Source organism: Balaenoptera borealis (genome assembly GCF_965194805.1).
Source record: "Balaenoptera borealis genome assembly, chromosome: 16".
Classification (NCBI taxonomy): domain Eukaryota; kingdom Metazoa; phylum Chordata; class Mammalia; order Artiodactyla; family Balaenopteridae; genus Balaenoptera; species Balaenoptera borealis.
The window spans coordinates 68,263,135-68,279,404 of NC_138872.1; the positions used below are offsets into that span (position 1 = coordinate 68,263,135).

At 42.9% G+C, this 16,270-nt stretch overlaps 1 protein-coding gene across 4 annotated transcripts in view; it reads right to left on the bottom strand.

Annotated features, from left to right (window-relative positions):
• Nucleotides 1-10,855, bottom strand: part of ERN2 (endoplasmic reticulum to nucleus signaling 2) — a 31,037-nt gene extending 20,182 nt beyond the window's left edge. For all 4 annotated transcript variants that reach the window (XM_082362420.1, XM_082362421.1, XM_082362422.1 and 1 more), the window contains exon 1: nt 293-10,855. In XM_082362420.1, the coding sequence (XP_082218546.1) occupies nt 293-548 (256 nt within the window). In that variant the 5' untranslated portion in view covers nt 549-10,855. The remainder of the gene's footprint in view (nt 1-292) is intronic.
• Nucleotides 10,856-16,270: the final 5,415 nt, after the last annotated feature.

The window sequence follows — 16,270 nt, forward strand, 5'->3', positions numbered from 1 at the left end:
AGTTTTAGGAGGCCTGGCAGGAAAGCGAGGGTCCCCTCCCTCCACCCCCACCCCCATGCTGCAGGACGCGCGGGGTGTTGGGTCTACCTGCGCTCTTCCACGCGGGCAAGTCTCTCCAGCTCGTGGGGCAACAGGCAACTCCCCAAAGCTAGGAAGTTTTCTCTGGCCAGGGGCCGACTTGGGGTGACCCGGACCCGGGGGAGGGAGAGGCGCCCCCTGTGGTCCCGCCGCGCCCCAGCCGTCTGCGCCCCCGGACCCGACCTTGGAGGCTCCGCGTCTGCCCGCTTCTCACCTGTGGCCCGAGCGTCCCGAGCAGCGCCGCGAGCTGGAGAAGGAGCGGGGACCAAGGGCCAGACCCCCGGGCCGCGCTCGCCATAGCCCGCATAGATGGCATCCACACAGCTGGCCTGGTCCCTTGGGGCCTCCAGGGGACTGCACGGCTCCCGCCCGGCAGGAAGAGACTCCGCCCCGGGCCGGGCCAGTTGGGTGCGCAGGGGCCGGGGCGCAACCTCATCCCGTAATTCTGCTCTTTCCCCCGCCCTTCCCATCGCACTCACACCTGCTCCCCTCGGTCACCCCGCAAGGGATGGCTCTGAGCTTTCCTGGAAAAGGGATTTTACCAACGGTGGCCCTTATGGAGAATGTACCACCTGCCAAGTATTGTACCAAGAGCTTTACATCCATCATTAACTCATTTAATCTTCATAGCATTTCCGATGTAAAAGCTGGGGCTCAGAACTGGGATTCACATTCAGATGCCTGACCTCAAAGCGTGTGCTCTTTGTTACTATGCTAGTGGCCTCTACTGAGAAATGATAAACGACAGATTAATTGGCTGGTTCAGTTATTCATTCAATAAATATTGATCTATTATCGCAGGCTGGGAAGCAGGAGAGATAAGGTCTCTGTTTTCATAGAACTTGCAGATTCCTAAGCATTAGATATCAAATGCACACATGAAAGGCTGCATGGCTATGGCAGTTCCAATCCTAGCTGCAGGCAGACTTGGTTCAGGGAGGGCCTGCAGGGATCCGGTTCGTTTTCAAGTTTTGACTCATTCATTTCTCCTTCTTTGTGTAAAAATCCCTGCTGATTTGAGGGTCGTGCAGCCTGGCTCTGCCACCATCTCTCCCTCCTCCTCTTTGTCATCCTTGGCCCTCCTGGTCACACCACCCACCGTCAATGAAGACTGCTGGCTGGCCCATAGCTTTCGTCTCCACCCCAAATTCTGCTGTCATCTCTGGTGCCTTCAGTGTCACATGCTCCTGCACGCTGAACCTGACCCACACTGTAATCAGCTCATGGTCACCCAGGCTTGCCCAAGTAACCCCAAGTAAATCTTGCCTGGCTGGCATCTGCATTCCCCAGCTGCTGGGCAGGGGGTAGCGCTAGGGGCTCACGGTTGCCTGCTTCTCTACAGAATTGCCCTTGGCCACTGGAGCGGCCCAGTGCCGCCTGCCCGTGACTGACGGACATGGGGTACAAAAGACTGGCCCTTTTGCCTCAAGGTGGAACCAACTCTGTGGTGCAGTTTGTGCTCGAGAGGTCCCCGTGAGATGAGGCTGAAGCCGGTCTCCAGCTGAGACCCCTCCTTCCTTGGCTCTTCCCCCTGCCCCATCCTGCTTCCCTCACTCCCCTTCTCTTAAAGAGTTCTTCCCAACATGTCACTTGAGCAAGAATCCCTGTCTCAGGCTCTGTTTTCAAGAACCTGCCAAACCTAAGGCATCCTCTAACCACATTGTCATCAAATGTAGCCTTGGAAAGCCTGACTCCCTCATGGCGCAGAAACCTCTTTTAGAAATATGTACATCATGAAGTCTTTGGCTCACTTGGTTACTCCTTCATGTTTAGCTCATCCAGTACCCTCAAATGTAACTTCGTAACAAAAGTGGTTGCTTGCCACTCTAGAAATCAGCTCAAGCTACTGAGCATGCGAATGAGCCCTTCTTTATGCTTTATATTTTGTACACTGTACACTTGTTTCGGAATGTGCATTGTGTTTGTTAATTATGCTTGGATTCACAGGAATTTCTCATGCGATAAATTTGATTTGCATAGACTACAAACTACAAGTGAACTGGTTTAGATAATTTGTGTGTGTGTGAAGATATAAGTAATACACGTTTTAGAAACTTTGCAAAATTCAAAACATATATATAAATAAGAAAAGAACACTCATTCATTGTTCCACCTCTTGGAAACACAGCATCCCTGTTAACATTCTGTCATATTTCCCCCAGTGTTGTTTTCTTCCTGCGCCTATACGTCTGGTGGGTACTGTGTTGAAATGTTAACAATGTTTTCCCTTCCAGAGCTTCTTTTTCCCCTGACAGCCCTTCTCCTATTTGAGTGAGGCTGCTCTGAATTTACTGCCTCAGAGAAGGGATGAGGAAGCAGAAAGAGAGAAAAAGAAGTTTCTTCTACCTTTTGAGTATTTGTGTAACTCATGGCATGAACCTAGACTTAAGAGAATGAATAATGAGAGTAGAACAGATTCCCTAGACATGGAGAGGATAAGGAGGAGAAAGGAGAGAGAAGATGCTGCAGGTCTCTGAGAAAGGGGGACCACTCTGCAGTCCCCTCACCCAAAGATGGGACGCCATGTAAACATGTGGGATCCAAGGGCAAGGGGATCCGTGTCTCACTTCTGGGTGGAGATGCTGTGTGCTATGTCTGGGCAGAGAAGGGGTGCTAAGGAGGTTTCCACTGCTTAGTGCGATTTGGAGGTGGGGGGAGGTTTTCTACATGCCCGAGGGAGGCAGAGAGGGAGAGGGAGAGAGAGAGAGAAAGAGAGGGAAAGGCTCTACAAAAAGAAAAAGGGACAATGCAGCAGAGACCAGTAAGGACAAGAGACAGGACACAATGAGACCATGGGCATCTCAGGGGATGGCGGCTGGGACAGATCATGACAAGGACTCGGTGCCCTCTTGCTTCCTGGCACTATGTAAACTCTATGGAATTTAAACCCACCCTGGAGAAAAGCTGGGAGAAGCCAGATGGGAATGAATTTCTTCCACCTGGCACAAGGGAGCTTAAAATAAAAAGTTAAATTGAGTTAGAAAGATATAAAGTTACATTTATTCACCGCACCTCGGTTTGTGCTCTGCTTCTGGACACATACATAAACCAATAACCTTTCTCCATTCTAGCAAAAGAATGGAAAAAACAGAAATGGTGATGGGAAAGATATTCCAATCATGATAGATAGCAATAAAAAGAAAGTCCTTAGGAATAAATTTAACTAGAAAGGCACAGGACATATATGAAAACTATAAAGTCTTATGAAGGCTGTAAAACAAAATGTGAATAAATAAAAAGATATGACTGTGTGGGAACACTTAATATGATTAAAATATTACTTCTCTCTAAATTAAATTGTAAGTATAATGAAATTCTATTATTGCTATAATATTAAATCTACTCCATGGTCTTTAAAACTTGGTTAAAATTGCGACTTCCCTGGTGGTGCAGTGATTAAGAATCTGCCTGCCAATGCAGGGGACATGGGTTCGAGCCCTGGTCTGGGAAGATCCCACAAATAAGCCCGTGCGCCGCAACTACTGAGCCTACACTCTAGAGCCTGCGTGCCACTACTACTGAAGCCCATGCACCCTAGAGCCCGTGAGCTACAACTACTGAAGCCCGCGTGCCTACAGCCCGTGCTCCGCAGCAAGAGAAGCCACCGCAATGAGAAGCCAGTGCACCGCAAGGAAGAATAGCCCCCGCTCACCGCAACTAGAGAAAGCCCACGCGCAGCAACAAAGACCCAACGCAACCATAAATAAATGCATGGAAAAAAATACTTGGCTAAAATAAAGATCATATATAAGAATAATGCCTGAGAATAGCCAAGAAAAGTGTGAAAATTAAGAATAATGAGAAGGGGGCTTATCTTACAGGGTATCAGAACATACTGTAAAAACTAAAATATCAATATAATTTCAGCACAGGAGTTGACAAATAGAAAAATATGTCAGTGGGATCAAATAGAGAATCCAGAAATATATATCCACATATTTGAGAATTTAATAAATAATAAAGATAATATTTTAATTCATTGGAAAATTCAATAAATGCCATGGCATAATTATCCATCAGGAGAAAGTAAATCTTTCTCACTCTTTTTTTAAAAATAGATTTTATTTTTTAGAGCACTTTTAGGTTCATAGCAAAATTGAATGGAAGGTCCAGAGATTTCCCATATACTTCTTGCCCTTAAAATTGCAGAGCTGGCTCCATTATTTACATCCCCCACTAGAATGGTGACTTTGTTACAAGCGATGAACCTACGCTGACACATCCGTTATCACCCAAAGTCCACAGCTTAGGGTTCACGCTTGGGTTGTACATTCTCTTGGACAAATGTACAGTGACAGGTATCCATCGTTATAGTGTAATACACCACCGTATTTTCATTGCCCTAAAAATGCTCTGTTCTCTGCCTGTTCATCCCTCTCTCCCCCTCAATCTCTGGCAACCACCGATCTTTTTACTGTCGCCATAGTTTTGCCTTTTCCAGAATGTCATGTAGTTGGAATCATACAGTATGTAGCCTTTTCATAATGACTTTTTTCACTTAGTAATATGCACTTAAGTTTCCTTAAGTCTTCTTATGGTTTGATAGGTCATTTCTTTTTAGCGCTGGATAACATTCCTTTGTCTAGATGTACCACAGTTTATTTGTCCATTCACCCGGTGAAGGACAAGTTGCTTCCAAGTCTTGGCAATTATGAATAAAGCTGCTATAAACATCTGTGTGCAGATTTTCAAGTGGATCTTGTCAACTTTCTATTGAAATATATCATACAGAAAAGTGAACAAATCATAGGTCATACAGTGAACACATTTGTTTAACCTGTACATAGATCAAGAAACAGAATATGACCAGCAACCCCACAAGGTCCCTTATACCCCATTCTAAGAGCAACCTCTACCCTGACTTCTAACACCATAAATTAATTTTGCTTATTTTTGATATTTATATAAATAGAATCAGACCATATATTCTCTTCTGTGTCTGGTTTCTTTTTCAATAATATTTTTGTGAGATTGTCCATGTCATCAAGTGTAGTTGTAGTTCACTCTCATTGCTGTATTACATTGTATGAATATACCACAATTTATCCAGCCTAGTGTTGATGGGAATTAGGGTTTTTTTCCCCTGCCAGTTTTTGGATATGATGGAGTGCTATGAATATTCTTGCACATGACTTTTGGTGAATATATCTGTGCCTTTCTGTTGCATATATACTTAGGAGCAGAACTTCTAGGTCATAGGATATGTATATGTTCATCTTCCGTAGATTTTGCCAAACAATTTTCCAGAGTGGTTGTACCAGCTTACATTTGGTGGTGGTGGTGGTGGGTAGTTTCTTTTGTGATACAGAAAATATAGAAGCTGTAAAAGAAAAAAGAAAAAAAAGTATACTTAAAATATATAAAAAATTAAAAAACCTTAGAAGGGCAAAAGATACCATAAACAAGCATCAGAAGTATTGGCAACACAGAATATAAAGATTAACATCTATAATAACAAACTGCTCCTATAAATTGACAAGAAAAAGACAACCAAAAAATATACAAAGGCTATGAATAGGCTCTTACATAAGATGAACTCCAAACGTGTGAAAATGTGCTCAAAAATACTACCAGTCAGAGAAAGGCAAAAACAAGATTTTTAAAAAGTAACAAGTATATTGCTTTATGTCCATAAATTTGCAAAAATTAAAAAGAAGGCTACGGTAATGACAGAATGTTGGCAATTGCTGAAGCTGAGTTGTGAGTATTTGGGGGCTCATTATACTATTCTGTTTGGTTTCAAGATGTTTGAAAATGTCCATGATAAAAAGAAAATCCTCAAACAAACAAAAATAAGAAGGCAAAGCCCACTGCTGCCAGGGATTTGGGGAAGAGCATATTCTCATATGGGGTTGGCAGAAATGTAAATTGTTACAGACTTTTTTGGATGCAATCTGGAAACATTTGTTTAAAATAAAAATTGCATAATCCCTTTGACCTGAAAAACCCATTTTCAGGATATTTCCCATAAAAATAAAAGACCTGTATATAAAATTATTTTTAAAATATATTTTAAAAGATTTATAATGATAGAGATATAAGAGTGCTTATTGGAGCATTGTTCTTAGTACAAACCAGTAGAAACAAAGCAAGTAGCCTTCAACTGAGGTATAGCTGACCTAGTTACAGAACATTTGTACTTTGGAGTATTATGCAGCCACTAAAAATAAGAGTGTATTTATTAACTCAGAAAGATTTCTAAGAATAGCAAGATGCAGAAAGATCATTATAGGGACCTATTTTTGTAAAACCAAGTATATGTATATATATGTAAATTATTTTATATGAATATGGATAAAAATACAGAATGCAATATATTAGTTTGTTAGCAAGGATTTGTGGTATGCTAGAGATGGTATGTTATACTAAGAAAGGGGTAAAACCAGCAAAAAAGAAAAAAATTAAAGCTGCTTGAAAAATATCACTATGTATCTACCCCATTTACATAAAAGTAGATGTATATATGTGCGGTGTGTGTATGCATTAATGTGCATTTAAGTCCTTGCCCAAATGAAATAGCTGTTTATATATTATGCAGAGCTATTTTAACCCCCATATTTCCACACTTTGTCAGTTCTGTGCATAACTCAGCACTAGAATGCCTTCACAAACAAAATAGGAGTCTCCTTTTCATCCTGATGATGAAAATACTACTTTTGAAAAAATATATGACCCTCTCCTTGCTTCACATATAGGATCTTACCTACTCTGTCAACTAACTAGCAAGGAAAGTTTTGTTCCCATTCTACAGATGAGCAAACTAAGTTTCAGAGAGGTAAAGTAAAATGTGCCCAAGTTCACAAAGCTAGTGAGTGAAGAGGCAGTGATTCAAACCCAGATTTGTCCCCGAGTCTCCGAACTTGAACTCTCTTATACTTCCTTTCCCCTGTTCTTCTCTCGACGTGTTTTGCCATGGATTCATCTGGTCTAGTTAAAGGAGGCACCAAGGCATATGGGCCTGTGATGACCCGGGCAGAAGCAATCCTCGTTGTTCATTTGCCCGCTGGCTCACTGGCAGAGCACATTAGGGTTTGAGGCTAAAGCCCCAGTTGGGACTCCCCTGGGAAACTTGTGGCTCCACAACTCCTCCGGAGACTTACCCACGCTCAGATTTAGCGCTCAGTTATTTCTCTATTTCCTCCCACCCTGGGTTGTAACCAACGGCCCCCCCAGACCGAGAGAGGTGAGTAAGCACCCAAGACTGGGTATGGGAGCAGCATTCCAAGTCCTGTAGGAGGAGCGTTCTGTCTGTGCCTCACGAGTGGCCTCTAGTGGTAATACTTAAAACTGCAGGTTTACTCTTCCATAGGTGTAACCTACTATGCAGGCAAACCGGTTCAGCTGTTGGAAGTCAGGGTGTAGGTTATCCACCAAGGGTTCTGAGGGAAGGAGGCCAGTGAGCGCGAGGACGCACGAGGGAGTCGTCTGGGGATCTGGTCATGTTGTGTTTTTCCTTCTTACGGGTGCTGGTTGCATACTTCTTTGTGTGTATTTCATTGGTGTGCTGGAGTCAGTTCATGAGAGCCGACTGTTACATTTTCTGGAATTTTGAGATCTGTCAGTTAATCACAACCATTGTAAAAAAATTAAATTATATAAACTTACAATTAAGTATATTTTATTTAAGACAAACATAATAAATACTCAAAACTCATCACTTCCTAATTGTTTTACTGTTCTCTCTGCCCTTGAGATCATCTACATCTACGGTATCTGTATGGTGGAACTACCACATATGCTTGCTACCAGCATAGAAGCATCCCAACTCCATGCTCAGCGACATCACTTTAGCAACTTGTAATCAGCCACAGCAGGAGTATTTACACCATGGCAATAAGCAGATGCTACAAACCAGGCTTGATTCATTGTTTTGTTGATTGCCTAGACTTAAGAAAGTGAGAAAGAAAATGTTCATAATGCACATTAAGTTTGAAAGTGTTCTGTGTCTGTGAATGGCATAAAAGAAATCAAGGAAATATTCTTCTTCCTATTTGGAATGTATTATCTGATTCAGCCAAGAAATTGCTCACCTCACTGAAGAATGAGTGGAGTTTCGATTTCTCTTCCGGGACTCGTTTATAGTGCAGAATCTGGAAAGGTGTTAGAATGACAAATTCTTGGCCTTGGCCCCAGACCTATTGTGTCAGAAATTCTGTGGGTGAGGCCCAGCAATTTGTGTTCTAGCAAACCCTCCAGATGATTTTGAGGCACACTAGGGTTCGAGAACCACTGGTCTAAGTGTGTAAGATGTCACTTGCTCAGAGAGGAGATACACCCCACAGATAGTAGACTTATCTCTCCACCTTACCCCCAGAATAAGAGGGGATTAACCACTTGATGAGGGATTTCTCCCAGGAATTTTAAGATCAGGGGTGGGGAAATTAGGACAATTGGCATCTTGGCAAAGCTAAGAAAACAAGAAAGCTTTTCCTCTCTTTTCCTTCTTCTATCTTCTTTGCCTACACACTTTCCCTTTGGCTGGTGATAGCAACATGAGTTGAGATGTTCGGATCAGGGATCTTGCTTTGGGCTTGGAAAACGCTACTTTAGGGATGAGTCAATGATTTGATTTTAAGCTGCTGCTGTAGTCATTTCTGGTTCTAATATTTGCTTGTATTTTCTAAATTTTGGGGTGTAATGCTGGTCCTGAGATATCCTTCTGGATCCTATTGACTTCTAGAATTTTGGAAAAGTGAGACAGGTGAGACGCTGGTTGAAATAAATAACCTGATTCTGGAGGTGTTGATGGACCAGCATGATCCAAGCCAGCTCCTGAAGAGGAAAACAACCGATCTGAATGAGTCCTTCCAGCCCATCAAGACAGGGAGTGGGAGGAATGAGAAGGGAAAGATAGAGAACAACAACGACAACGGTAAAGATACTGAGAGTCTGATGTGTGCCAGGCCACCATACAAGGATATTACATAGTTACTGACTATATTCCCCACACTGTACATTTCATACCCAGGACTCATTTATTTTGCAACTGGAATTTTGTATCTCTTAATCTCCCTCACCTATTTCTTCCCCCCTCACCCCCATCCTCTCTTGCATCCACCTGTAAGAATGATTTTTATAGTTACCTTTTCTTGCCCCCTCGCCTGACAAGAGGCTTGGTTTTAAGTCTTTGAGTTACCCTGAGAAAGGAGGAAGGTGGCTGGTCTCGAGTGGAGCCCAAGGACCCTCTCCACCCCTGTCCTTCCGGTGGAAGGGTTTTGAAGTTCGGACTTTGACCAGATTATTTCAGTTTTGTTTCTTCTCATTCATGGCTTTGTACGGTTCCTCTTTTATCTCCCTTGAGGCTGGTGTGGTAGAGAGACCTGGAGCTGCTTCATGCTGTGTGTGTGTGCATGCATGTGTGTGTGTGTGTGTGTGTGTATGCATGGATATGTGTGTGTGTGTGTGTGTGTGTGTGTGTGTGTGGTTTAGAAAAGTTTGGCTCTAGATAGATTTTGTTTTAAATTTTTATTGGAGTATAGTTACTTTACAGTGTTGTTTCTGCCATACAGCAAGGTGAATCAGCCATACGTATACATATAGCCACTCTTTTTTAGATTTCCTTCCCATTTAGGTCATCATAGATCATTGAGTAGGGGTCCCTGTGCTAAACAGTAGGTTCTCATTAGTTATCTATTTTATACTAGGTAGCTCTTTGATAAAAATCTTTTGCCCCTGGATTCATTTTTCCTCATCGTTAAAATCATGGGAACTAGTCTAGAGGAGGTTAAGGGTGGCTACAAAACCTATGTACAGCAGGGGGCAGTAGAGTGTAGTGATTAAAAGTGTGGGCTTTGCTGCGGTAGTTGGGTTTGACTTTGGCTTCAGCCAGTCGTTCCCATGCATCTGTGATCGTACACCTCTCTAAATGAGAAAATATTTTTTAACTTTTTATTTTATATTGCAGTATAGTTGATTAACAATGTTGTGTTAGTTTCAGGTGTACAGCAAAGTGATTCAGTTATATATATACATGTATCTATTCTTTTTCAAATTTTTCTCTCATTTAGGTTGTTACAAAATATTGAGCAGAGTTCCCTGTGCTATACAGCAGGTCCTTGTTGGTTATCCATTTTAAATACAGTGTGTACATGTCAATGAGAAAGTTTTTGAATATGAGCCCTCAAATAAGGGTAAAATTACTGATAAATTATATAAATTATATACGTAATTCCTGTCCTTAAAGAAGTATGTACTATAAAATATGACAAAGTTGAAATTAAAAATGGAGAAAAATGGTGAAAACAACTTTTAAAAATGCTTTGTTAAGGTGTAATTGATTATAAACTGCACATATTAAAAGTGCACAATTTTATAAGTTTTGACATCTGTATACACCCATGAGATCATCACCAGTCAAGATAGCAAACAGAGCCTCATACCCTAAAATTTCCTCGTGTCCCTTTGTAATGCTCCTTCCCATCCTCCCTGCTCCCTGACCCCCTGATCTGCTTTCTGTCACTATAGATTAGTTTGCAGTTTGTGGAGTTTAATATAAATGGCATTATACAGCATTTACTTTTTTGGGGGGAGTCTGGCCTCTTTCACACAGCATAATTATTTTGTTTCAAGATAATTAAGGAAGAAATACACTTTTAAAATAATATTTTGTTTGTTTCCTGGTATGAAATATTTTGTTCTCAGAATGTAGAGGTTTGTCTTCATGTTCTGGATGCTAGATTTTTTTCCCCTTTTACATTGAATTTAAAAAATTTTTTAAATTAAATTTTTGAATAGGGAATACATTCTAACCAGATAAAAAGGTAAAGTTAAAAGTCCCCCTTCAGGGCTTCCCTGGTGGCGCAGTGGTTGAGAATCAGCCTGCCAATGCAGGGGACACGGGTTCGAGCCCTGGTCCGGGAAGATCCCACATGCCACGGAGCAACTAGGCCCGTGAGCCACAACTACTGAGCCTGCGCGTCTGGAGCCTGTGCTCCGCAACAAGAGAGGCCGCAATAGTGAGAGGCCCGCGCACCGCAATGAAGAGTGGCCCCCGCTTGCCACAACTAGAGAAAGCCCTCACACAGAAACGAAGAGCCAACACAGCCAAAAAAAAAAAAAAAAAAAAAAAAGTCCCCCTTCAACTGCTAGCACCCTTCAACCTAAATTGCACTGTGTCCTCCCACCTTCCAAGTCACCACTTTGATTAGTTTCTTAGGTGTCTTCAAGATTTACTTATGCAAATATGAATAAATATGTGCATATATATTTTTGTATTCTTCCAGCTTTTTACAGAAAAGATAGCATGTTTATTCACAGCGATACACACTGTTCTGCAACTCGCTTTTTTAACTTGATCTATCTTGGCGATCTCTCTATATCCATTTGTTGGAAGTTTTTTTTTTTGTTTGTTTGTTTTTTTACAGTTTCATTGTGTTTCATGGTTCTGTAATTTATTACCCGATGGATACTTGGGTGGTTTACAGGTTTGTTTGTTTGGGTTTTTTTGCTGGGAAAAACAATGCTACATCAAATAACCTTGTGTACACCCCATTTTACAAGTGTGCAAATGTATTTGTAGGGTGAATTTTTAAACGTTGGATTGCTGGGCCAGGAGTGTACAATTTATAACTTTGATAGACAGCGCCTGCATGACCTTCACAGAGGTTATGCCAATCAATGCACCCACTTGCAGTGGAGGATTGTGCCTATTTTCCTATAGTTTCACCAACAGTATTTATCCAACTTTTGGATTTTTTTCCAATCTCAAAAATGAAAAATGGTATCTCAGGTTAGTTTTAATTTGCATTTATCTTCATGAGACTCTAGTTGAATTGGATGCTTAGTTTTTAAATGCCTTGCTAATTGTGATGGTTTCATAACATTATTACCTAACATCTCAAGGCATGAAACATGCCAAGTGCCTAGATTTGTGGTTTTCCTGAGCTTTCCATGAGAATGGAGATGCTTGTAAGTGTTGAGATTCTGATCCACTGGAGTTGCATCAAATGTGTGTTTATTTAACTTATTTGAATCCAATTATATACCCAGAAAAGAGGGAAAAGAATAGTTTAAGTGGTGTTGTCATGAGATGAGGAAGATTACCCATCAGAGGGTGTATAGCACTCTTTTTTCCTTATCCCATCATATGACATATAGCATTCAACTAGTTGTATGAGTTATCATACAAGGTCATAGACAAAAAACCCATGTATACTAAGGTTCATGGTAATAGGTAATTTTGCCTGCGCTTGCTTTTTGAATTACGTGTTGACCTAGGAACTGAATTTCCTGCCTAAGCGTGGTCTACTGTCCTGGTTAAGAGAGTCTGTTTCCCTTAATTCTTAGCATGTAAGAATTACATGGTCTGATGAGACAGTATGCTAAATTCTTTGCCTCATGGCTTCTGATGCTGAGACAGGAATTACTAGTGTATTTGTGTGAGACTAACTGGCAATGTGTATTTGGCGTGGCACCTTGTGGTTTAGGGAGAGCAAATGTAAGTGTGGAAAATGCTTTTGGGGCACACGTCTCACATGTGATTCTTTCCTTGGAATTGCCCTCACAGTATCTGCAAAAGGAGTGGACCTAGGGAATCGTGTTTGCCTTGACGTGACCAAGACTCTTAGGCCACAGCTGAGTGGACCAGGTATGGATACCTGACCCCAGTTAAGCCTTAAAATCTGAATTAACGATAGGAATGTTTGGGAGCATTGGAACTGTGATCTACTGTAGGATTTGGGCCAGAGCTGATGCCACGGAACCCAAAGTCAAGGGCAAGTCTAAATTATGGAGGAGACAGACACTAGGAGCCTTTCAGAGAATGCTGACCTGCAGAGGGAAGTGAGGATACACAGAAGGAGAAAAGCAGAGATGGGAGGTGATTTGCCCCAGAGAGAAAAAAAACAGATTGTTGGGGAGCTGAACTTCCCACTCTAGGTTCCCATGAGATTCCTCGAATCCTGACCCTAAAACTCCTTTTCTTTAATCATTTAATATCCTTTCAACAAGTCCTGAGCATTTGAATTATAAATGTCTAGGATGCTTAGACAATGCTGGTGGAAGTGTAAAATCCAACACTTTGGAAGAGAGTTTGATTTTATCTCCTCAAGTTGAATATTCACATATTCTGTGACCCAGCAATTTCACCAAGAAAAACTTCTTCACCAAGAAAAACTCCTGCATGTATAAACTGGAAACATGTACAAGGATGTTTGCACCAGCATTGTTTATAAGAACTGAAATGTGGAGGCCCGTCAATGAGAGAGTGGATAGATAAACTTTGGCAAAGTCAGGCTATGAATGTTAGCGGTCAAAACAATGACTTACAGGGACTAAACAATATGGCTGAATATAAGCCGTATAATATTGAGTAAAAAAAGCGCATGGCCGGGACTGTGTCTATTTTGTTCCCAACTCTAACCCCCTCATCCAGCACATGCCTGCTCAGTAAATATTTCTCAAATGAATAAATCGGTGGAGCAATTTCCTGGGGAGAACTGTCATTTAAGTCCACCAGACAATGGGGACACATTAGCTGCTACTTCTCTCCCAGCCTCTCAGTCCTCACTTTTCACCCATTTTGTCCTTTTCTTCCACTCTGTCTCTTTCCCTCACCTTTTCTTCTTTTTGGGCAGGAGATGACCCAGTCCCAGTTTTTAGTTTTGTTGACATTTGTCACTGGCTGTGGATCCTTTGACTCAGCTTTTGATTTAATGGCCTAAGGTTGGGTCCCCAGCATCTGGCATTTTAAAAAATACCACGTGGTTCTAATGTGCAGCCAGACTTGCCCATTTGCTTTGCTGGTGTTTTTATTTTTTGTTGCTGTTTTGTAGGAGCATGTGATGAAACCTTGGCCAGTGAGATGTACAGGGAAGTCTGCTGAGGGAGGCTTCTGGAACAAATCCCTTTCTGTTAGGAGGAACCCCTGTTTTCCACGCATCTTTCCCTGTGTGTGCATAAATATCTCGGGAAGAGTCACGTGAAAGAGGGGCCACAGTATTTACCTCTAGGGATGAAGACTGGGAGATGGGAGCTGTCAGGAGAAGCCTCACTGTCATCCAGGAACGCCAGCGACCAAGCCTTGGGCATTGTCCCAAGATGCCACCAGTTCTTGGGGTGTCCCAAGATGCCACCAGTTCTTGGGGTGCCCGAAGAGCGTGGGGTTCAGTGGAGAGATGGGGCGAATGGCCTCAGCCTTGACTCTGGGCCACACTTCACTGCTGGGCCCGACACAACCTGAGCTCAGAGGTGCACGAAATTCCCCACTCACCGGGGACACTGCTTCCTGAGTCTGCCTACAACCACGGGATCCACTGAGGACAAGACGTCACCCACCCTCTCCTTTGTTTTCCATTCCCTCCTGGTCCCTCCTCCCTGCTCAATCTCACTTCTCTGTTCTGTAAGGCTCTGCGTTAGGCCAGGTTCCTAGAAGCAGAACCGGAGACGCGGACTCTTGTTCAACTGATTTATTGAGCGTGAGGGAAGCAGAGTAGGGCAGAGAATACAAATGGAGGCAAGAATGTGATCTCAGCTGAAGGCCAGCTTCTTTCTGATCCCGCAGAGAAGCTCTGGAGCACAAATTCCCCACAGAGCAAATCCCACCTGGGGGCAAAGGGGCTGCTCTGCGTGCCGCTGGCCGAGCTCGGCCCTGGAGCGTGTGTGTGTATGTGTGTGCAACCTCTCATCAAGGGCCGCTCATTTTTGACCGAGGGCAGTTTTCCAGAAAGGGGGCGCTTCATGAGTTACCAGCCAATACTCCTGGCAGCTGGGGGTTGGGTACACTGGCAGGGAAAGGGGACCTGGACAGGGGATCAAGAGGAGACACTGTGGTTCTCCCTTCATGGATGCAGAAAGACAGATAGGAAGATAAGGGTGTGTGTGTGTGTGTGTGTGTGTGTGTGTGTGACAGAGAGTCAGAGACAGAGAGAGATACACTGTCATAAGCTAGACAAAAATTCTTTTATATTATCACTTGCAAAGGACTTAGCCTGCCCCTTGAGTCCTTTCACAGCCTGAGAGGCAGAGGGAAAGGACATTCTCGTAAAATAACAGCTTTGTTGAGGTGTAATTCACATATCATATAATTCATCCATGTGGAGTGTACTATTCAATGGTTTCTAGTGTATCCACAGAGTAGTGCAACCATCGCCACAATCAGTTTTAGAACTTTTCGCCATCCCAGCAAGAAGCCCCGTGCCCTTTATCAGTCACTCTTCACCTCCGTGGACACCCACACCCCATCCCCAGACAACCGCAAATCTACTTCTGTCTCTATGGATTTGCCTGTTTTGAACATTTCGTACAAATGGAATCACATAACACGTGGTCTTTTGTGTCTGGTGTCTTTCACTTAGCATAATGTTTGCAAGGTTCATCCGTGCTGCAGCATGTGTTGGGTACTTCATTTCTTTTTATTGCTGAATAATATTCCATTGTGTGGATATACCATATTTTATTTATTCAACAGTTGTTTCCACCTTTTGGTTTGGGGCGAACATATATTTTCATTTCTCTTCTATGTACCTAGGAGAGGGATTCCTGGGTCAACCAGTCATTTTTGCACTGTTCTTGTGATGGCTTCTGCTGTTAAGTTCTGGACAGCTGTCCAGAACTGTCCTACTTCATGACTTTTTCCAAACCTGATTCCTTTTTTTTAATAAATTTCATTTATTTATTTTTGTCTGCGTTGGGTCTTTGTTGCTGCGTGCGGGCTTTCTCTAGTTGTGGTGAGCGGGGGCTACTATTCGTTGCAGTGCACGTGCTTCTCATTGAGGTGACTTCTCTTGTTGCGGAGCACGGGCTCTAGGCGCGCGGGCTTCAGTAGCTGATGCACGCAGGCTCAGGAGTTGTGGCGCATGGGCTTAGTTGCTCCGCGGCATGTGGGATCTTCCCAGACCAGGGCTCGAACTCAAGTCCCCTGCATTGGCAGGCAGATTCTCAACCACTGCACCACCAGGGAAGTGTCCCAAACCTGATTCTTCAGCCTTCTTCCCTGCAAACGAGTTTGGCTTTCATTCTGAGATTTCCTCCCCAAATGAACAAAATTGTCCTGAAGGTCTCTGAGAACAATGGCTTGGTACTCTTGGGTTAAAGCCAATGTTTCCATTAGCATCCATTAGGTTTTGAGGCACTCCAGACAGTATGCCCCCACTCAGTTCTGGTTTGTTTCAGTCTTCATGCAAAATTCTAGTTTCCCTGGAGAACTCTGAAGAGAAAGCATATCAGTCTTTTACTGAGCACAGTCTGTAGAGAA